Raw genomic sequence first — 25092 nt, 5'->3', positions numbered from 1 at the left:
TTTAGTCAGCTACAAAGTTTCAAACTCACCCCCCATATAAGCTCAAAATATTTTAAATAAGATGGTTTATAACAGAAATATTGAAAATAAATCACCCTTGAAGACTTTTAGATTTTCCCCAGTGTACCACAAATCACATTCAGAAACCCAAATAAAACAATCACTAAAATGTCTGAGATCCACTGCTGAAACTCAGAGCTGCAGGACAGGAGAGAACTAAGTGGACGGCCTGCTCTCTCTCTCTGCTTGGGCAGCACTGTTTTTTTGGAGGTCGTAGGCCATGCACGTTCAAACTGTCAGTCCATAAAAGCCAGCAGTAACATTACAATAATAATAACATAAATAAAAATAAGCTCTGGTTAAAGGGAGAGGATTCATTTACTGCCACCCTGCTGAGGTACATTTGACCACTGAAAGCAAGAAAGCTATTAGCATCCTGAATTAATGGGTATAGTGGTTTTCAAACAAGATATTTTCATGATGGACACAATGTGGACTCAGCAAAGTTTCTCCTTCAAGAAAAATACAGCTTCTATTTCAAAGAGCTCTGATTAGGCTTAATACCATTAGCGAACCATCAAGGATTTGTGTTGTTGTTACTGCTGTTAACTATCAGTTACTTTCTAACCCAAAAATTGTGGGTAGTTAACTGGACCGACAGTCAAGGTTTAGGAATGCAGGAGCCAATCCAAGGTACAGACGAGCTTCAGATGTGGGCAGGCCTCAAGAAGCTTGGAATCTTTCAAGGTTGTCAGGTCTTAGCCTTTCTCATCATTACCATTATCACTGTTATTACTTTCTTGTCCGGATTTTATAAATAAAAATTCATTTCCTTCATCACATCCCCCCTGGAAAGCACTGAACACCACACAATTTTAGGAATCCTCAGTAAGCTTTATTAAATCAATTACAATCAAAAACCAAATTAAATCTATCCAGTGAATAAATTCTCAATCACTACTGACTGCCTATAAGATGCCCAGCAGATACCTGTTTAAAAAGTCATTATTAGTTCCCTTTGTAAATTAGTTACCAAAAATATAACTGTTTTCAATTGCCATAATACTTAAAAGTACAAATATAAATTAAATAAGGTTCAAAAGACCACATACAACAAAATAGTGTATAAAAAAAGCTAATGTTACAAGAATTATTCAATTTACTTTGTAGCATTTATTTTGTTACATAAAATCACTTAAAACAGTACATGTTTTCCGGATCATACTTAAAAGTTCACATCCAGATGTCTTTTCTATCAAATCTTTATTCTTTCTCCATTGTCAAAATCTTAATTTTCACTCCTGGCTAGATTTTTCTTCCTTGGCAATTCTTTTGGTCACCCCACTGAAATATTTCTCCCGGAAGGAGTTATGGCCTTGGTATAGCAGAGAGTGATCGTTTGGCAGATGTGAAGACTGGTCCCGGTTCTGGTTGGTTGGAAAATACAGAAAATAACGACATTTGAGTTATTTCTTCAGCTAGCTTGCAACCAAAGTGGTCATTTACTTGAAGCAAAATCTCACTCTGGTGCATGTGTGTTTTTCTTTTTCACCTGAATTAGAAATGTACCACCACTTTATGTCTGTATCATGCTTGGGTATCCACCTACTTCATCTCCTTTGATCCTTTCTGCACAGAGAGGACAATACTTTTACTGGGAAAACAGAGAGTCAGAGATGACAAAGAGAATCATCCCAGGCAAGACAAGCGGAGACAAGCACAGGCACCTTCTGACTCCCAGTTCAGCACGAACCACAATCATCTGTGACTATAAGAACTATCAAACAAGGGAAGCTTCTACTCCAAGGTGTGTAACAACAAATTATTGCATTTGTATGATGTCATACAGATAAATAAAACTGTTTAGGTGTATACCTCCCTTCAGTTAATGAAATAAATGATTCCTGGCAACTTTAAGTAAAAGTAACCACAATAGATGAAGATATGGGCTAAACAAGTGATTTCCACATGTTTAGATTCCAGTGCCAGGTAAGGACTAGAGCTCAGACTGACATATGCACACTGGAAATATCCATCTCAGTTAGAATGTCCTATTTCAGCTTAGACAACTGAGGGATAAGAAGACTAACAGAAAACACCACAATATCAGCTTCTCACCCAATTTCACTAGCCATCTCAAACCGTGGAAAAAAATCTAATTAGAAATAAATCTCGGGGCCAGCCCCGTGGCCGAGTGGTTAAGTTGGTGTGCTCTGCTTTGGTGGCCCAAGGTTTTGCTGATTCGGATCCTGGGTGCAGACATGGCACCACTCATCAGGCCACGCTGAGGCGGGGTCACACATGCCACAACTAGAAGGACCCACAACTAAAATATACAACTATGTACTGGGGGAACTTGGGGAGAAAAAGCAGGGAAAAAAAAAAGACTGGCAACAGTTGTTAGCTCAGGTGCCAATCTGTGAAAAAAAAGAAGGAAATATCATTTCCCATGTACTTCTGCAAATTCATATTCAATTGCACGCAGATTAATGTGATTTTGAGAATAGGTATAGAAACACAATTAGAAAATATGAAACCTAATTTTTAATCCTGGTTTCAGTATCAAAATGATATCTACAAATACATCTGGAATATAACAATCCTCAAGATATTTTTATATTTTTTCCTTATTTCTGTACGAGATGACTATCTTCATCCTTTCTCTCGTATCTAACATTAATAAAAGCCCAGGTTTAGCCAAAATAAAATTATATTGGGTGATTTGTTTATTCAGAAACGATTTTGTCACAGAATCTTAAAAAAAAAATTACACAAAAAATAAATTATTAAACATATCCAGATTTCCTGATTCATCAAAAAAAAAGGTGGCTACTTAAGTTTTATGGCACTAACTATGTTACAGCTCCAAATTCCTGCAAGCACATGAAAACATGCCAATGGTTACTAACTTCAGGCCATGGAATCCCCGAAAGATAAAAGATAAATTTTATCTAGTCAACCTGTAGGTATACAATTAAAGAATACCAAATGAAAGATAATATTTACTAGGTATTTATTATGGGCCCAAAACTACACTAAATGCCTTATATGCTCTATCTAATATAAACTCAGCTCTAAGAGAAAAGTACACTATTATCCCCATTCACAGATGAGTTAAGAGCTCAGACCCAAGATAATACTGCTAAGTGACAGAGCCAGGAATTGAACACACGTCTATCGACCCCAGAGACTATAACCTACAAGAGAATGAGGTTTCCTCCAAAAGAGCTAACTTTTTCCCCAACTCAAGAAGCAGAACCTCTGAATAAACAGGTGATGGACGAAGGCTTTGATAGCTGCACTGCCTACCCAGAAAGGAAGAGACTGGATCAGCAGTACTACTAGCTTAGTTCTAGGAACTAAGAGGATTATTTCAACAACACAAAATTTTCATACCGGGAGGAGACTGAAGGAGCCACGGGGATGCCTGAGGGATTTTATAACCCTAGGAGCACAGTCGACCTGAGGAAGTCTCCAGTCTGGTCCACAGCTCAGGACTGTACCTGAGACAGCAGCAACACAGAGCAATGTTCCAGCATTTAACCTTAGCTTGTGCATTTCAACTATCAAAAGTCTGACTGAAGAGTCATACAAAAGGAAGGGACATGCCACCATCTACTCCTCCAAGGGCCCTAAATTCTGCCCTTATATCAAATAAGATCACTAGAAAACATCTCCACTTTCTGAACTATACTAGCTTCATCCTCACAGAAATGCCTTGTCTTGGCTATACTGTAAAGCTTGTCCAGATGCTGACGTCTCTCCTGCCACTTTACTTCTCCTCACAGCTCTTTGCATCATTCTCCACCCAGTCATCAAAATCAGCAATCTTGGTCAAAGACCGCTCCCTTTTCATCTCACATTTAGTCAGTCCTAAAATCTTAGATTCTGCATCCTAAATATCTCAAATCCATTTTTCCTCTTCACCTGTAACTCCGGTACTATAACTTATACCTTCCTTATCTCGCCTTGTTTTTTTCTACATGGCCAGTTGCCCTGCCTTCAATGGCTCCCTCTCCAGTCTGTTCTCCATAATGAGACCCAACTCAACTTATTCAAATGCAAACCTAATATGCCAACGTTCCTGGCTAAAGTCCAAATGGGTTCAAACTTCCCCCAATTCTGAGGCTTTTCTCTTCGTGTGTGGGAGTTGGATTCAGTTTGCTGAATGTCCTCTCACTTTCCTCTCTTGTACAAGAGGGATCAGAACACTGTCAGGCAACAAGGTCCTTTCCAGCTCTGCCCTCTGTCCTCTCTTCTCCCTGGGAGTCCTCTAGGCCATGCAAGATCACCCCTACGTTGAATGCACTGTGGACTACTTCACGGAATATTCTAGAGCTGCAGTGGTGAGGAGGGTAAGACAGGACAGAAATGTGCTTCCAGAAGGCAGAGGCATTGTGGGACAGCGAGGGCGCTGAGACGGACTGGGGCGCAGTTGTGCCCAGCCCACCTAAGCTGCTGATCATGTGGCTCCCCAGAGGAAGCAGCAGACAAAGGCCAAAGCACAAGGGAAGACAGCCTTCTTCACAGATCAGACAGAGCTTAGCAAAATCGCTTGTCTTTGACCTGAATGATATAAATAGGGCAAATTGGTGATAAAGAACAGAGAATATAAAGATCAGAGTCAGAGATGGAATGAACAGCAGAAGCCTGGAAAACTCAAAAGTAATGATTAAAACCTATGCTAATGCACGGTTATCAAGAAACTATGTACTACCTATGACATCCTCTATCTGAATAGTTCAGACCTCAAGATTCCCTCAGAATAAAGTAAAAGCAAAATAAGCCCTAACAGACCACATGTTCAGTGCTACAGGGACCCAGCCGCAGAGAAATATGTGCTACTGGAAAAGCTGGGAAAGACTATTACCCTTAGAAATGCAATCTCTGGGGAAAAGAGAAAACTCCTATGTTCTTTATCTCCCAGGGAGTAGAGAAGAATCAATGTGTGGTATGTGTTTGGATCCTATGATGGAATGGCTCCTTCTACAAGACTGATTGCCCCCTGATTGTGAAATAAAGACACTCATAACAAAAACTCTTCGAGAACCCAAAAGCTCCAAATCCCCTGTGTACTAGGGATCCGGCAAGGGCCTTTCCATGACCTAGCAGCCTAAGTCCTTCTCCAGGGAAAGCCAGACACTCCAGGGACCGTGGCTACCATTTCATCTAACTGAAAAAGCCATGGTTCATAAAATGTTCCACATAAGACATTCAGTATATCTATGGTCTACCACATATCATCACATGTATATCATACATGTAAATATCATCTCCTATGAACAACACACATTTAAAATACACCCTAGTCCATATGAAATATACTATTTGCAGCATTCCGAATTTATGTTACCTCGATGCTGAAGAATAACGCAAACTCGCTGTTTTTTTCTTTTCTTTCTTTCATACTATCTTTAGTTTAGTTTATCAAGGCTTACACTTGAGATGATGATATGCAACCCTACATATTTTTCATCACCTTTTCATGACTCTTCTGTTCACATTCCCTGCCCATCTTAACCAAGAATATCTGCAGATTTTTTTTCAACTCAGTATCTCAAAGGCCAAAGTGTTTACTTAAAAGGAGAAGAGTATCCTCGAGCAACACAATCCTAGATGTCCCTCATTAACTCAGACTTGCTCCAGTGTTTGAGCGCTCGTGTCTCTAACACTTCCAAATCTATCACTATCAGTCATGACATCATCTATGTATCATAAAACCTGAGTTCTGTCAATCTTCAGTAAGCAAGAAATACTTCATGGAAAATAAAAACACACAAAGAATGAGGAAGTGTCAAGAGAGAAAACTATGGCAATGAAAGATTACAGAACACCTTTCCCAAATTTCATAACTACTGGTTAAATTTTGGAGCATGGTAGTAGTTAAGGAGATCTGAAAAAGTATGAAGATTGATGATTACACTGTCTACTGTTTATTACCATTTTTTATAACCAGAAATTAAGAGTTTCTGTAGGAAAATTTATGCTAGCTACAGATGGTCACATAATGGAAATATACAGCTTTCAGATCTATCACGTAACCTTGTAAGACAAACAGTGTGTAACTATGACAAGAAATACACAAGTTCTGATTCAAGAAAGCACTAAGATATATCAACAACTATGTGTTTTACATAAGCCAAGTATTTAATTTTCTGCATCTTTTCACAGCAGATTATTATCTAAATTTGCAGATAAGGAAAAGGAGACTGAGCAAGTTTAAATAATCTGCCACAGGTCACACAGCTAATAAGTAGCATTGCCAGAAGTGTAGCCTAGATCGGATTTCAAAGCTCATGCTTTTAACATCACACTTTTTCTTTAGTAGAAATTACATCAAAACATTGGTTAAAGAGTTAACTTCCCACACAGTAGATAGTGGGTCGTTCAAAATGGAGTTTGACATTTAGAGGACATTCCTCACTAAAAAGCCACGCTATGGTAGCACATATTTCAGATCTGAACTTTTAGACAGAATCCCTTTAACCACTGTCCCACCCAGCCAATTTCCTGTCCTATCAGTACTGCTAATTCTAAACATAAACCACTCGAGGAATTTTAACACACTTGCCAAAGAAACCAAAGGAAGCCTTACAAGTGGAGGTGTACTTTTATGTGTACACTGCCCTCTGCTGGCTGAAGCAGATAAATCCTTCTTGATAGAGACAGTTTTAAAACAGAGCTGACCAGACATCTGACAGTCAGCAACGCTGTTTCCCTCACTGTTTGTGAGTCCCGACTGTTGTAAACGTCTAGAGTCACAGAGCATCAACATGACCAGGACGGCCACTTTCCTTCAGGGAAGACTAGCATTTATTCACACTATTTCATGTTTTAAAGAACGATGTGGAAATATACAAATACATATTCACCTTGGTGATTCTCAAGTGTATCACTGTCAACAATGTCCAAACTAAAATTGCAAATTATTCTCTAGAAAAAGTACATAAACTAGACCTTATTCAAGTTAATCCTTAATTATTTTTACAACTCTGGATCAAACATAGAGCATCAAAAAGAATAAAAAAGACATTAAAAGGAAAGTACTTCAGCCACTTATAATTTTTAATAAATATTAATCTAAAGGGGAACAAACTCTCAAGAAAAGAAACAAAACTGTGCATTCTGTAGTAAGATTTGAAACACTCTAAATGGAACGAATGACACTGGATTGCACCGTCACAATACGTATATGTAACAGTGTTTCTCAAACTGAGTGTCATGAACTGCTCAGACTTTAAAGGAACTAAAGATTTGTCATCGAGAACTCCACTTGGGTAAAACTATCCTTCCAATTTCTTCCTTCTCTCAGAAATTTGCCATTCTTTGTTATCATCTCCTCAAATAGAGGGAGGGTGTTATGATTTTCCAGAGTAAGGCGATTCAACTGCTTTTTTGGTTTGCTTCTCATGAGAAAAGAGGCTTAGGCATCATGAGATTAAAATGTTTTGGTAACACTGATTTTTGAAGAGTGATGCCAGGGTAATGATGAAATTCAGTGCATTTTCAAAAAGAAAATTTTCAGCTAGCCATATCTAACTGTTCCTATTCTTCCTTCAAAGGGATGATTTAAATACTGTTGAATTTGATTGTTTTATTCTAGAAAGGTCCAAAATATTCACTGAACAGTTATTATCCATTCCGTAAATATTTATCGAGTGGTGAGCCAAACAGTCAAGGTCTGTGAATTCAGAGTTTATATCCTAGTGGCAGAAAGACATTATACAATCTACACCCAAATATATACTTACAAACTGTGACACAACACTGAGAAGAAAAGGATTCCCTAAGATTGGAAGGAGACATCCAGATGGGGTGAAGAGAATGGATGAGAAAGGCTTCCCTTGAGAAGTGACACTTATGTGAGACCTCAAGGATGAATTAAACTTACTCAGACAAAGAGAGGAGAAGAAACATTCTAGGGAACACATGAGAGAAGAAACACATTGTGAGAGACTCTGAGACTAGAAAGAGGTAAGTACATTCTGGGAATTGAAAGCAGGCAAGAGTGGCTAAGGCTTGGTAAACAAAAGGGAATGTGGCACAAAATGAAATCGGAGAGAAAACACAGTAGATCAGGCTGGGCTTAAAGCTTATGTGAAGGATTTTGAATTTCACTCTAAATTACACAGAAAGTCACTGATGACTTTTAAGGAGGGGAGTTTCATTATCTCTTTACATTCTGAAAGATACTCTGGCTACTGTAAACGAAATGTAATGGCAGGAGAAATTGCAGAAGCAGGGAAATCTGTTCAGAGACTACTGCAGTAGCCCAGAAAGCAACACCACGCCATGTCCTTCAAGGGGCGAGGGGAAGGAAAAAATACATGCAAGAAAACTACCATCCACTCAGTTACCCCAAGCCAGATTTCTGAAAGCTAACCTTAACTCCTGTCTCCCTCACCCCAGCTGTCCAATCAGTCATCGAGTCCTGCCCTGTCTACCTCCACCAAAACTCTCAATTCCATTATCTCCTCTACAACTTCCAACTCTACCTTTATGAGTTTACGGCCTCATCATCCTCACATGACCACGCCAGGAGCCTCCACATTGGTGTCACAGGGATCTTTCCACAACTCAAACTCGCCTGCATATTCAAGCTCAGATGACCTTCCGAAAACCTGAACTTCTGCCACTCTCCTAACATCCCTCATGGATTTGCCATCACCAATAGGATGAACGTGAAACTCTTTGGGATGTAAAGAGCCTCACCACTAGGCCTCCCTGTGGTTTTCCACTTCCCCACCCAAATACTTGGTATTCAGTCATGTCTAGGGTTCCCTGAATGCACCACACCCCCTCTCATGATTCTGTACCTTTGCTTACAATGTTGGCTTCCTCTCGACTCAAGCACCACCTCCTCAGGTAGGTGCTCTCTGCTCTTCATGTAGCACCTTGCAGGGATCACTACATGACCAAACGCATCATGCGGGATGGGCTGGGTGACTATTTCTCTTACTGTGCAAGTTCTCTAAGGATAAGGACTATGCCTTATTAGTCCGTGTAGCCTCCACACCTTACACAAATGGTCCCATAAACACAGCCTGAGAGAATGAAAGCCATGGCTTTCCCCTCAGGGAACACGTAATCAAGTCAGAGAAAGAAAACATATAAGAAGATGAAAAATACATGAATGTAAGAAAACATTAAAAGACATAGTTTTCTTTCTCATTTCTCATAGCACCTTTTCCAAAATTTCACCTGTCCTCCAAACCTTACATAATCTTTGTTTATTCACTCTCATCAAAAACTTACATCCTGGGGGCCGGCCCAGTGGTACAGCGGTTAAGTCCACACATTCCGCCTCGGCGGCCCACGGTTCACTGGTTCGATGCCGGGTGCGGACACGGCACCGCTTGGCAAGCCACGTGTGGTAGGCATCCCACATATAAAGTAGAGGAAGATGGGCACAGATGTTAGCTCAGGGCCAGTCTTCCTCAGCAAAAAGAGGAGGACTGGCGGCAGATGTTAGCTCAGGGCTAATCTTCCTCAAAAAAAACAAAACAAAAAACTTACATCCTTCTTTACAGAGAAAAAAATGAGGTGATCAGGAATGAATTTCCTCAACTTCCTTGCCCTCAACCCATCCTCTACTACAAACTGGACCCCCCAGTGCTTAATCCTACAGCCTCATCTCTCACACCATTCCCCATCCACATTCTGACTAAAGCCAAAATTCTCTCATAGTGTCTCTTTACTGCCAAATGAGCAACTTTTATATAATCCTGCAAACTTCGATGAAAATACCTAAGGATAATGATCAATTTATAAAATTACTGTTTAAAAACAAGAGATTTCCCCCTAGAAAGGTGTCACTTTGGAGATGAAGTTGAAAACCATTCATAAGAAAACCAAATGGCTCCTATCTTAATTATAGGTCAGGTTTAAGTTGTCTTTTTACTTACTGACAGTTCCTGATAATGAGATAATGATTTCTCCTACCTCACTAGTATTAATCTTAAGTCACTGATATTCTCAAAGTGACAGCAGTGTATACAAAACAGTAGTTTCATTGCAAACACTTGAATACAAATGGCTTATGAAACTTGTTCTATGATAAGTGAAAACCAATGATGCTGTCATCAGAGTGAAAGCCACCAAACTGGCAATGCCCATCTGATTCTGTCAGGAAAGACTTCTGGATCCATGGAACAGATTAAAGCTGACATACTCTAAAGTAAGGTGAGAGGAAGAAGGCAAAGAGATGGAAGAGGAAAACAGTGGGCAGCTTTTCTTTCTCGTAATCAGCAGAGAGTGAAATGAAATGTAAATGACAGTGCTGAATATAATGGGCCGCAGTTCAGCTTCAGGGTAATTACCCATGTCCAGCTTTTGTTTAAAAATCCTGCTCCCCTTATCAAAGCTCCCCACTGTTCTCCATCTGGTACTGGACAGCAGCTATAGAAACCACTTGTGCTAAAGTTACACAACTATAAACAGCACTAGGCCATCTCCAAACCAAGGACAAGCAGGTCAAACGTTTGGCATCCAGTACTCTTAAAAGAAACTTCTAGCATTATTCTTAATGGGAATAAGGTGAGGTTGGAAATCTTCATCCCTAAATTAGCTATTTACATACAATCTGTACTTTTTAAAAATTTCATTACTCTGCAAGATATTAAGTTACCTAAAGTCTATTAAAACATTTTAATATATATTAAAACCTTCATATCTAGACTTTTGAAAGTGAGTGACATTTAACAACTGAACTTAGTCATCTGGCACTTAACACATAATTTCTTTGTAATTGTAAAAAGACCATCATGGATATTCGTGCTATCATGATGATACAGAACTATAAGTACGTAATACATGCTCTCCACTAAAATCTGTAACTTGATAAAATTCAAAACTTTACTTCAAATATTGAAAAAACACAGGGGAAACACACCAGACAAAAATGTAATGACCACTTATTAGTTACTATTTCTGATATTTAAATAAAATTAAGAAGACTCTTACCCTAAGCAGCACAGGGTGAAAAACAGACCAAAACATGCACAGGCACATGTTTACATACTCTCTCACTTTAACTTGGAAACTAATCATCTTCTAGATGACTTTTTAAACTGTCATAATCCATTAAAAGAAAAATTTAGTAAAGAGACACATGCATTTATAAACAGATCAAGAACGAGCAAAATTACTTTCCTGAAGGATGAATTCAATAGTGATAATATTACAAAGGAAAGTAAGGAAGCGATGACCATAAAAGTCAGACTAGCGGCCACCTGCAGGGGGAGGTGTTTACAATCATAAACAGCCCAGCAGGGGGTGTTTCTGGGGTGCAGCATTACGCTCTAATATTGACGTTGGCAGCGGTTACACAGATGTTCACTTGGTAATTATTCATTAAATTGTACACTTATGTTTTGGGCAAAAAAATACATGTTAAAATCTCAGGGTTGGATTCTTAGTGGGTCATGGAGTGGGAAGAAGATACAAATTCATATTTGAATTTGAAAAAACCCTGGAAAGATAATTCTAAGTTAAATGACCATATGATAAAGAAAAATACAAAGTAGAAAATTTGTCATTCAAGAATTATAAAAGAAGCTCCAGAGGATTATGCTGACTCCCCACATAAAGTTCCCATTTCTCTAAACCATTCTTACCTTGGACTTCTAAATCATACTTTATATTTTGCAACTGCCCTCTGCCTAAGATTCTATATCATCAGTATATTAAAGACTGTTTTACTGTCATAGCTTGAAAAATATGAGCATTAGAGTTGGAGCATAAAGACAGATGCTCTTTCTGCCTTGAGAGAACTGCTTTTTCCTGCAAATAAGAGTCATATCCAAATAATACCATAAGTAAAAGGATCTAGGTATCTTAAAATGCTTGCCTTCCTGGAGCTGGTAGGGAACAGACTTTTGCTTTTTCTTGGTTTACCAGAAAAAAATAATTTAAAACTATTTTGACATCATTAACTTAATAAAAAACCCAGTTTGGGGGCTGGCCCCATGGCCGAGTGGTTAAGTTTGTGCAATCCACCTCTGCGGCCCAGAGTTTCACCGGTTCAGATCCTGGACATGGACCTAGCACTGCTCATCAAGCCATGCTGAGGTGGTGTCCCAGAGAGCAGAACTAGAAGGACCTACAACTAGAATACACAACTATGTACTGGGGGGCTTTGTGGAGAAGACGAAAAGAAAATCCAGTTTGTTTGGCAAAATCATTTAGTTTAGTAGAAGTATAAAAGAAAAAGTCAAATGGAAACCCTCTAAGACATAAATTCAAGGAAAAGTACCACTAATAGCAAAAGCAATTCATTCAGAACTAAGGAGACAATGTGATCCTTGAAACTGAATTCATGCAGCACCACCAGGCTTCTATCTGCTTTATAAGCCTTTTTCAAACTGAATCTCAAGTTAAAACATAATTTATAGACAATGCAATTTCCTTCTTTGCTATGCAAAATAGTTGTTAAAAATGTTCTCTCTCGTTTCTGTCTCTCTCACACAGACAAACATTTTGAAGGTAACGCATATTGTACTATTAAGACCTAGACTAAGTTCATATCCAATTACCACATTCTTACTTAGTGTCACCCTGCCTTATTTTTCTCACTGATAAATGAAGTAGAATCTACTTCCCACCAGGCATGTTATATGATTGAAATACTTCATACCTAATCTCTAATATTTCAGAGCTCTAATCAAAAGGAAAATATCCACCGTCCTGGCAAGAGATAGACAAAAAACAAAATATTTCAGAAAGAAAGGTCAACCAGAAGGAACCACCTTTAATTCAAATAGCTGCCAAAGAAAAGACAACATTAATCCTGAGAAAGGATAATGCATAACAGAATCAGGCACAGCATTATCTCGGCAAAACACCACAGTTCATGATGAGTCACTCTGCTTTACTATCATTCTAACATGTAACCTACTCATCACAAAGACTAACTCTTGCACTTCAGGTCATCCAGGAGTCATCTTCTCAAACAAGTGACCTCAGTGTCTCTTCTCTCTCTTCCTCATTTAAAACACGTTGTTATAATGTTAATGGTTCTTTCTCCCTCTATAGCTGCAAAATTTTTCCGTCCTTTAGTCAAACCCCTCAATTTTGGCCACCTTCCATTCTGACTCATGAAACATTCAACAGCTTCATGTTACTGGACTCTTTCAATCAGTCCAAAATAAAACATTATATTAACTTTCATCACCTGAGACTATGACCTCCCAATACTCCCTATTTTAAATCATCTGAACTATACTGGCCAGCTATAAAAACTAATGACAACTGATTTACACAATATTTTAACTTTAGTCTAAATTAATGTCCATATAGTATCTAGAATTACACTTACCTATACTTCAGGGCTTAACCTAGCAGGTCAAGTAAACAAGCCACAAAACAAATAGGCCAGATGATGGCCCATTTAGTGCAATTGTTTATATTTAAACAAGTACTACAGAGTATAAAAGTTGCATGAATGTTTAAAAAAGATTTCAAGGAAGTCTTGAAAATGGCTACTTCGGGTACTCTTTTGTCTATCCAAGAATTCTGGTAGAAAAGGTTGAGAGAGTATTGTTTTAGGTAACTTTCACTGAAAACATAACTATTACATTTGTACTCTGATCTGCTCTGGACAACTCTGGAGATTATCATTTTTTTCCTATGAATTTTATATGACAAAAATGTTTTATTAGAATAACCGCCGTGACCACAACTATACACAGCAGCATCAACTAGATGTTGTATCAACAGGAAAAATGTATCCAGTAAAACAAATCACATTCTACCATGGACCCATGAGCGATAAGGAAAGCCTATCTTTGAATGAAACTAATAATATGCCACTCAAGCATATTTGCCCTTTAATCTCAGCATACAGGTAGAAATGTGTTTTTTGGTAAAGACATAATATAATGTAGAAAAAGGATACAGAATTTCAAGTACAAAGAAGAGTTTTGGTCCCAACTTGGCCACTTCCCATTGAAGTGAACTGAACAAGGTCTAGGCTACTTCCTTATCTCTAAAACGGGCAAAGTAATACGGTCAAATGGACATGAAAGCTTTGTAAAGAATAAAGCTTTAGAAAAGTGTTAAGTATCACTCCTCAGCTTTCAGACTATATTAAGAGGGAATAATGACAAACAACTGGTTCTTCTTATCAGGCAGCTTCATAATTTTCACATGGTTAGCAAGAATTTTCTTCTTTACTACTAATGCTCAACAAGCCTAAAAACTATAACCAATAATGTAAAAATACAAAATTTTATGAAACATCCATATTCTTTAGACAATTTTTTGCATTTATAACTTATGTTTATATTTTAAAAGGGGAAAGAGGGAGAACACTTTGTAACAATGTATCAAGTGGGCCAAAAGTTATACTAAAGTTAAACCTCACAAGTGACAAATCAAAAATGAAGAGACACAGAATACAAAAGTGTAAAAATCTAAAATTAATCGTCTTCCATTGCCAAAATCAACAACACTGAACAAGCCTGAGAATAATTTGTTAGACGCGTACGAGAACTGTTTGACAATTTCATGTCATCACTTGCATTATAAAGGACTAGGATCTTGCTGCAATTATATACATTCCTCTCCATACAGACAGAAGGTAGAAATGAAGTAATTAATTAAAAACCAAACATGATTAATTTAATAAGACAAAGTATTTTCAGTTACAGTAAACTCCATATTAGTTAAAACTCACTGATTAAATGTGATTTTATAAAGTGAAGACTGTTTCAAAAAATTACTTGATATTAGGCTTTTCCCTTATTTTTTAAAATCAATTTGAAAGGACACAACTAAAATGATAAAAGGCAACCAAACAAAGATTAGCACTGCATTTACAGGTTTAAAAATATCTAAAGTGAGTGACCTTATTTATCATTTTTATGCAGAAGAAAAATTCTCAGAAGCATCCTCAGATCATTCTATATTGTTTGTTCTTAGTATCAAATAAATTTGCTTAGAGAAAACTATAAGTCTGGAAAAAAATACCAGACTTTCTTAAATTAAACTCGGGGAAAGCAAATGTGAAATTGTCCACAGTGGGTCTTAATTTTGACATCAAAATAGAAATGACTATTTTATTATGTGGTTCCATTAATTATTAGTCTTTTCTCTATAAATTCCTCTTTCCAATTCTTTTGAACAGTGTTTCAAACCATCATAACCATTATACGGTGCAAGTACTGCTTAAGGAGCCCACAAAATAAAGAACACTGATGTCATTCACTTTACTTTCTAATATCAAGACTTAAAACTAAAAAATCTGTAGGTAATATTTGTTTTTTACATGTATTAAAATAAATACATGTATTAACAAGTGTTTAATACACGTTTTTATTTGAGATCAAATAAACAACCTAAATATACACCTCAAGGAACTAGAAAAAGAAGAACAGCTGAAGCCCAGAGTTAGTAGCAGGTAGGGAATAAAGATGAGAGCAGAAATAAATGAAACAGAGACTAAAAATACAATAGAAAAGACCAGTGAAACTAAGAGCTGGTTCTTTCAAAAGATAAAGTTGACAAACCTTTAGCTAGACTAAGAAAACAAGTGAGGGCTTAAATAAATAAAATCAGAACGAAAAAGGAGACATTACAACTGAGGAGACATTACAACTGATACCCCAGAAATACAAAGGGTCATAAAAGAATACTATAAACAATTATATGTCAACAAATTGGATAACCTAGAAGAAACAGATAACTTAGAAGCATACAACCTTCCAAGACTGAGCTATGAAGAAACCTGAACAGACCAATTACCAGTAAAGAAACTGAATAATTAAAAACCCCCCAAAAACCAAAAGTCCAGGACCATATGCTTCACTAGTGAATTCTACCAAACACTCGAAGAAGAATTAATAACAATCGTTCTCGAACTCTTCTGAAAAACAGAGGACAAGGAGAACGCTTTACTAGCATTACCCTGATACCAAAACCAGACAACGACACTACAAGAAAAGAAAATTACAGGTCAATATCTCCGATGAACACAGATCTAAAAATCCTCAATAAAATAATGGTAAACTTAATTCAACAATACATTAAAAGATCATACACCATGATGAAATGAGATTTATCTCAAGGATGCAAGGATGGTTCAATACCCACAAATCAATCAAAGTGACACACCACATTAACAAAATAAAGGATAAAAATCATGATCATCTCAATAGATGCAGAAAGGAATTTGACAAACTTCAACATCCATGTATGATAAAAACTCTCAACAAAGTCAGAATAGGGGAAAGTACCTCAACGTAATAAAAGCCATATGTGAAAAGCCCACAGCTAACACACTCAATGGTGAAAGCTGAAAGCTTTTCCTATAAGATCAGGAAGAAGGCATGCCCACTCTCACTTTTTATTCAACATAGTATTGGAAGTCCTAGCTGGAGCAATTAGGCACGAAGAAGAAACAAAAGGCATTCAAATTGGAAAGGAAGAAGTAAAACTGTCACTATTTGCAGATGATATGATACTTAGAAAACCCTAACGACTTCACCAAACAACTGTTAGAATAAACGAACTCAGTAAAGTTGCAGGTTACAAAATCAATATACAAAAGTCAGTTGCATTTCTACATACTAAGAATAAACTACCAGAAAGAGAAATTAATAAAACAATCCCATTTACAATTGCATCAAAAAGAATACAATATCTAGGAATAAATTTAACTAAGGAGGTGAAAGATTGTACACTGAAAACTATACAACACTGATGAAAGAAATTTGAAGACAAAAATAAATGGAAAGATTCCCTGCTCATGGATTGGAAGAATTAATACTGTTAAAATGTCCAAAGTAGTTTCAATGCAATTGCTATCAAAATTCCAATGGCAATTTTCACAGAAATAGAACATACAATCCTAAAATTTGTATGGAACCACAAAAGACTCCAAATAGCAAAACCAATCTTGAGAAAGAAGATCAAAGTTAGAGGCATCACAATCCCTCATTCCAAACTATATTAAAAAGCTACAGTAATCAAAACAGTACGGTATTGGCATAAAACAGACACATAGATCAATGGAGAGCGCAAAAATAAACCCATCCATATGTGGTCAATTAATTTATGACAAAGGAGACAAGAATATACAAACAAGGAAAGGACAGTCTCTTCAACAAATGGTGATAGGAAAACTGGACAGCCACATGCAAAAGAATGAAACTTACACTATCTTACACCATATGCAAAAAGTAACTCAAAACGGATTAAAGACTTGAATGTAAGACCTGAAACCATAAAAGTCCTAGAAGAAAACACACGCAGTAAGCCCCTTGACATCAGTCCTAGCAATGATTTTTTGGATCTGACAGCAAAAACCAAGGCAACAAAAGCAAAAATAAACAAGTGTGACTACATCAAACTAAAAAGCTTCTACATGGTAAAGGAAATCATCAACAAAATGAAAAGGCAACCTACTGACTGGGAAAAAATATCTGCAAATCATATCTGATAAGGGGCTCCAAAATATATAAAGAACTCAACTCAACAGCAAAAAAAAAAAAACACTCTGATTTTAAAACAGGCAGAGGATCTGAATAAATATTTTTCCAAAGAAGACATACAGATGCCCAACAGGCACATGAAGAGTCTGAACCTCATTAATCATCAGGGAAATGCAAATGAAAATTACAACGACGTATCTCCCCACACCTGTTAGAATGGCTATTATCAAAATACAAGAGATACCAAGCGTTGGTGAGGATGTGCCTTGTGCACTGTTGGTGGGAATGTAAACCAGTACAGCCACTACGGGAAACAATATGGAGATTCCTCAAAAAATTAAAAATATAACTATCATATGACCCAGCAATTCTACTTCTGGGTATTTATCAGAAGAAAACAAAAACACTAATTTGAAAAGATACATGCACTCCTATGTTCATTGCAGCATTATTGACAATAGCCAAGATATGGAAGCAACCTAAGTGTCCATCAATGGATGAATGGATAAAGAAAATGTGGGGTGTATATATATACATATACATACACATAACCATACACACACACACACACACACTGGAATGCTATTCAGCCATAAAAAAAGAATGAAATCTTATCATTTGTAACATGAATGGACCTCAAGGGCATTATGCTAATTGAAATAAGACAGAGAAAGATAAATACCGTATGATCTCACTTATGTGTAGAATCTACAAAAACAAAACAAAACAAAAAAACCAAGCTCATAGATATAGAGCATAGATGGGTGATTGCTCAGGGTGGGGGCAGGGGGTGAGCCAAAGTGGGTGATGGTGGTCAAAAGGTACAAACTTCCAGTTATAAAATAAATAAATCATGAGGATGTAACGTACAGCATGGTAACTATAGTTAATAATACTGTATTTATTGCATATTTGAAAGTTGCTAAGAGTAGATTTTAAAAATCCTCATCACAAGAAAAAATACTTTGTAACTATGTGTGGTGACAACTGTTAAGTAGCCTTATTGTGGTGATCATTTTGCAATGTACACAAATATTGACTCACTGTGTTGTACACCTAAAACTAACATAATATGTCAATTATACCTCAACAAAGAAAAAGAATGCTGATGCCCTTCACTTTATTTTCTAATATCAAGACTTAAAACTACAAAATCTATAGGTAATATTTGTTTTTTACGCATATTACTCATGTGCCTGGCACATAAATGTTAGTTACTATTACTATTATTAACTCAAATAATTACATTAAGTGCTGTGATTTCTAAGAGCTACAATGTTACTATTTGAATTATCAAATGCCTTACTTCCCTCAAAATACTAAAAGATAAACATATACATGAGAAGTAACTAACTAGGAGAATATGAAAACAGTATACTTTAACATATAACAGAAGCCTCTCATTCAATGTACTATAGACTTGTAATCACTAGTGTTATGGACCAAACTGTGTCCCCTCAAAATTCCTATGTTGAAACCCTAACCCCGAATATGACTGTACCTGGAGACAGGACCTTAAAGAAGGTGATTAAAGTTAAACAAGGTCATAATTGTGGGGCCATAACCCAATAGACTGGTGACCTTATAAGAATGGGAAAAGACACCAGCGTGTGTGCACAGAGGACACAGCAACAGATGGCTGTCTGCAAGCCAAGAAGAAAAGTCCTATCAGAAACCAAACCTGCCGGTACCTTGACCTTAGACTTCTGGCCTCCAGAACTGTGAGATAATAAATTTCTGTTAAGCGACTCAGTCTGTGGTATTCTGTTATGGCAGCCCTAACTACAGTTGGTTAATTGAAAAAGTCAGTAAAAGCAGGAAAAATTAAAATGCTTTGTAAATACAGTAAACATCTTATTTTAACTTAAAAAATTGTATATTCATTTGTCAATCTTTTGATATAGAATTAAGACTTAAAAAGATTTCCAGTTTTGGTCTTCTGCAAAATGATGCAGGAACTTAAAGACTCTTACAAAACAGTCTGGGTACAGAAACCTAGACTGTGATAACTTTTCTCCAAACTTTTATAGTTTATCTCACCCATTCCCAATCCAAGATTCTTTTTTAGCAATTCACTTTATCCTATCTTTCTACAGCATTTGACTTAGTTTTCACAGAAATGACAACTTTATTCTCACATTCATATTTCACTGGTCTAACTAGTATTTAAGTTACATAATTACCACAACAAATATAACTGGCATAAACAGCTCATAGAACAAACACAACCAACTCATGGTAAACAGACAATGCAGCTAGTAGGTACAGAAGTGTACAGATATAGTAAAGATCAAGCAACTCACCAGCTGAAAGTATCTCACATATTACAGGCATTAGGCATTGTGTTTTAGAGCAGGAATAGCCAGGACTGGTTAATCAACTAAGTTTGAAATGGAGGTTAGTTGAGACGGTTTCTACTGTATATCCAAATAAATGGTAGTCATTCAAAATTGTCACTTTGGAAGGTTATCACTATGTTAAACAATTTGGAACCCCTCTTCTGGGATTTCTGAATCTGCTTATTGTTTTAAATGTTTAATGGTAATTATCATCCTTGGAACAGGATTTGATTTCCAAAACACAACAATTAAGTAACCTGTCTGGTATACGAAATGTGAGCAGCAAAGACCAGTAAATACAATTTGAAGAAAAGCAAGGTGGTGTTATAAAGCAAAATAACTGTTTAATATGAATATATTTCTTTAAATATTAATCTAAAAGTTTCAAGAACATGTTGAATAATTATGACATAAATGTAATGAATACAAGATGCCACCCAAAGGATATATGTCATTTGAATATAAACTTCTAGTATTTGTTTTAAAATTGACTACCAGATACTCTCATTTTAATTACATCACATATACCTTGCATATATATGTATGTGAGTATACAAATACATACACACACCAAGTAGACACCAATCAACTACTTATATATGTATACAGCTTAGCTTTCTGAAATACCCTGATAGTGGAGCCTAATTATTGAGGAAAGTTTATGTCACACTGAAAATTCTGAACCTTTTTCAGTAATAAAAATGAGTCACTAAAATTTCTGCATAAAGAAGTGACATAATGAATGTGGTGTTTTAGGAAGATTCGTTTAACAAGAAAGAACTAGAGGTGTGAAAAATGGAACAAGCGAGATAATTTAGGAGACTATCAGCATAAACCAGGTATATGGTAATAAAGATCTAAATTAGAGACAGAGAGCAAATGGAGACGAAAGCAAATACATAAAACAATATATAGAAAAGCACTCTACAAATATTAGGTTTCATTACTGTGAAAGAATCCATAAGCTATGAATTAGATGAAAAAAATCAAATGCAGAGCAGAGATGGGTATGAGAAAATCTTCAGGCAGTAACACCCTATTCTTTTCTACCTGCCCTACAGATCCAAAGCAAAGATGGGGCTCGCCCAAGTTTCTGGAGAATTTGGGAGAGCTCTGGTTGTCAATATAGATAAGCAGAGCCCAAGGAGCCTTCTGTAGATTTTATTAAGCTCCATTATGAGGCATTATTCATATCAATTCTGATCTGGACATGAAATAACAGATGTTTTGTTCTTTCTTCTCAAGCTTAAATTAATTATGCATACGTGTGTGTATGTGTGTGTGTGAGACAAGGAAAGAGAACAAGTCTTGGGCCCTAACAGATGGGGGAAAATTACTTTCTCCTTATATAAAGTGACATGTTCTCTTCAGCATAGTCTGCAATCAAGTAGATTCAGCTTTTGGATAAAATAGTAACTAGCAGATTGCTAATTAGAAAATAGTTGTTTAACTAAGAGTTCTCTGCTTTATAATTGAGTTAGTGACAAGGATGTCAAATAAATCCTGGGAAGTTAAAGTCAACTTTTATTTCTATTCTTCTCTTCAACTTCTATATCTTACTCCTACCCTCTAAATCCCACCAAATGCCAAAAACCTCTTCATATCTGCCTCTTCCTGAATTCAGAAATAATTATTAAAAAATCAAGGACTAACAGTCCCAAACTCCATTAGAGGAAAACTAGAAAAAATCTACTTCGGGTTCTTTCATAATTTATCCAAAAACTACTAGGATAATTTACCTCGAACTTCTTCACCTTTTCCATTGTTATCAAGCGCCTTGATGTGTGACTGGAAAGCTTCTGCTCACAGTTGCTAATGAGTTTCAGGCAAGGGTGCGAGGGAACCATCTCTTCAATGTATCTGAAGAAAGAACAGCTGACTGTTAAGAACACTCATGTGTACACCACACACAGGATGGTCATGGGGTTTATCCAGTGTGGTATGGGACATCCTCCCATTACATGCTGTACTATTTTAATTCACAAATGCTAACCCATATAACCCGTAAGTCATAAACAAGCCATATTTTTAAAAAGTGAAGTATTTTAATATTACTACATCCAGAAAAAGCAGTTTTAACTTTTTACCTGTAAGAGAGAGAGGATACAAGTATGTTTTGTTGTAGAGCACCAAGCATTTAAACCACAAAAATACAAGACAATGATTCCATCCTAAAGATCCCACGAGACCATGTAACATGGGCAGAAATACATTGTACAGCAACCCCTTGACATCGTCATCTGGAGATTTTTATAAATTCCCACAGTATAAAGTCCACTATAGAACACATTTTTCCCTATAAAATGAAGTGCCCCTGCAAAATTTTAATGGCATCTTGAGACCTCCATTAACTTTACAAATACAGAACAAAAGTTCAAATAATCTACTACTAAAATAAACACTACAGATGACATCAGTTCTCTGGTCACCTTAACCACGAAATAAAACCAATGCCATGATGATGGCAGTGGTGACTGCTGCTGTGTAGCACATGTCCTGTGTGAATGGAGATGATGACACCGAGAAAGCAGGACAGTCAGGCTAGTCATTCAGAACCTGACACCTGACAGGTTGCTGGCATCAATCTGGGCAGAAGAAAGAGGAGAAAGACGTGTGGAAAACGGCTATAGAGAGCAGAATTCGGCAGAAGAGCAGGGGAGGGGCTCACTAGGTATGGGTATGATTAAGAATACCGATTGCCAGTTTTTATTTTTCCTTTGAAAATCTTCTTACCTTTCTAGATAGCTTCTGCAAGCATTTATTATGTGGGAAATTGTAAAGCTCTGATCCAAAATGCAAAAGGTGCTGATTAGCACTTCATGTAAAAGACCACCATTATCGCAGCTTCCAGTTCTAATGCATCAACATTGTCCTCACCACACTCTTTTACTTACTTCTCTAGGTCTCTCTGACCTTCAACAAGCTCTCCCTCATTACCTCAACCACCTGCTCAAAACCTTCATCACCCACTTGCCAAGCAACATTCATAATGCACTTCACTTTATTATCAGTGGAAGGAATTCTCTTGAAGTCACTCTCTGCCTCCTTCCTTAGGGCTTTCCAACAAGCAATGACCATTTGAGATTTCACTCTACCTAATAATTCTCTAATGTTCACTATATAGTTGGAAATGTTGTACTTCTATTACATTAGTTGACATCAAATTTGGAGTCTTCATAGAAAGCATTTATGATATGAAGGAATACATTCTACACCATGGTTGACAGACTAAAATAAAAAGTGTTAACAGAGAGGAGACATAGCCTTTTCCTTAAACTTGCAAACAACAGGGTTTATAGATGTCTGAAACTGTTTGTCAAACTTAGTAATGTACCCTTTTGTAAAGGAAAAATAACCCTTTATTTCCTGGTGGAGCTACAAAGTGTTTTTATTAAAATGATACTTAAATATATACAAAAATAAAATAGATATAAATTTCTTATACTTATTTCCCTTATATAACTATAAAACCAAAAACAAATTTATAAATCAAATATAAAAGTACAAAACCAATATAATTTTAATTAATATTTATGACATGAATGATGCTAAACTGGTGAAATTAAGTCACCAGCATTCAGCTAACAGCAAAAAAACATATTTACAAGTTTTAGATTACCTTTTTGACTTGATCTGCAAGTTCAAGCATTGAAGGAACATCATTTTGGGTTATCATTATCATTAACAAACTTGTTTTTAACCACTACTCTATGATATTAATGAACCAATCAGTTTAATAGTATACTCCCACAATACCCTGCTAAAAAATAAAAAATAGCAGTTAACAAGATATTCTTTACTAATACATTTATTAATATATTTCATACGAATGAGCTGTTTGCAAAGTGCTGAGCAGAAGCTATCAATCTGTACTATGCCCGGACTGGTATGATAGTATAGCATCCTATCTCAATTCCCTGGCTTTATTACTACTCCCTACAATCTAAACATCTACGTAAAATCTCAATCGGCTAGAATAGGCAAATCCACAGAGATGGATTAAGTGGCACATAGGGACAGCAGCAGTAGTGATTGCTTAAGTATACAGGGTTTCTTTTTGCGGTGATAAAAAATGTTCTAGAATTAGATAGTGGTGAGAGTCACATAACTTTGTGGATATACTAAAAATCATGGAGTCGTACACTTTAAAAGGGTCACTTTCATGGTATACAAATTATATTTCAACTTTTTTAACAAAGCAAAAAAGAACTGTGTGTATAGGCCCCTAGCTCTTCCATGAATCAATTTTGACAGTTGCTTATTTTCCTGTGAATCTTCATGCCTCAAGCTAACTATTTCCAAATGTCACGAGAATTTCACCTCCCATCTGAGAAACAGATTTTGTGTTGATTGGAGCCCTTACTGAAAACAGTTTAAGGAATCACTTTTTCCTCTTTCCTAAATGAGAGATGAAAACCATGTTCTCCTGACTGCTCTGAGCCACCACAAAATTCATTTTATTACAAATAAAATTTATCCCCAAATTCTACTTCAAGGCACTTTATTAGTCTTCTTCACTTTGTCATTATTTTTATCATGAACGTTAGCAGATAGATTTCTATTAAAGGACATCTTTCACAAAGAAACACAGTTTCTAATCATTTCAGAGTCACCTGTGTGTAACAATATTTAGAAAACAACACGATATGGATAGTGGAACCTGGGCAACAGCTACACTCACTCAGTAGCTTAGCAACTCCTGTAACATCAGACACATGAGTTGAATTTATGCCTTGTCCAAATGAACACTACACAGATCTTCAGGGTCATCTGTAAGTACAGTAGTTGAAATTGTGAATAATAAACCCACAAACACCAACAGTCTACAGTAATTTTACACGCTAAGTTTCTATGAGTGATAAGAATAAACTGCTCTGAGAGTGCAGATGAAAGATGGATTAATTCCACTGGGAAGGGTTGGGAAAGTGTCAAAGAGGTGGTGACAATTAAGCCAGGTCTTGAAAGATGACTAGAATTTTACCAGCTGAAGAAAGAAGGAAGAGTATATCAAGCAATGGAAACAGAATAAACAAAGGTGAAAAGATACAACATGGACAGAGTATCCTGATGCTGGCAAAAAACCCACACGCTGGAGTGGGGAGAAGGCAGCTGAGAGGAAGAACAGCAGCAGGAGCGTGTTGAGCAGCAGTTTCTGCACTGCAATTTAAACTGCCAAACAGTGAGAAAATCCTTTTCAATCATCCACTCTGACCATTCTTCACAAATAACTAAGCTTTTAGATAGTATTTTGTTTTTATTATGTTTTATACTTTACAAAATGTCCTGGGTTTAGAAAATAATACCTGAACTTGATTATAATATGT

At 36.6% G+C, this 25092-nt stretch overlaps 1 protein-coding gene across 6 annotated transcripts in view; it reads right to left on the bottom strand.

Moving 5' to 3' along the window:
* Window positions 1-873: 873 nt before the first annotated feature.
* TRMT11 (tRNA methyltransferase 11 homolog) overlaps window positions 874-25092 on the bottom strand; it is a 58184-nt gene continuing 33965 nt past the window's right edge. For 4 of the 6 annotated variants that reach the window (XM_070559353.1, XM_008544733.2, XM_070559352.1 and 1 more), the window contains 2 exons: window positions 21508-21628; window positions 874-1427 (listed from right to left, as the gene is read on the bottom strand). In XM_070559353.1, coding sequence (XP_070415454.1) covers window positions 1296-1427; window positions 21508-21628 — 253 coding nt within the window. In that variant the 3' untranslated portion in view covers window positions 874-1295. The remainder of the gene's footprint in view (window positions 1428-21507; window positions 21629-25092) is intronic. The other 2 variants (XM_070559351.1, XM_008544738.2) reach the window with 1 other exon arrangement.

Source organism: Equus przewalskii, chromosome 9, assembly GCF_037783145.1.
Source record: "Equus przewalskii isolate Varuska chromosome 9, EquPr2, whole genome shotgun sequence".
NCBI classification, from domain to species: Eukaryota; Metazoa; Chordata; class Mammalia; order Perissodactyla; family Equidae; genus Equus; species Equus przewalskii.
This window is presented reverse-complemented; position numbering and strand designations above follow the sequence as displayed.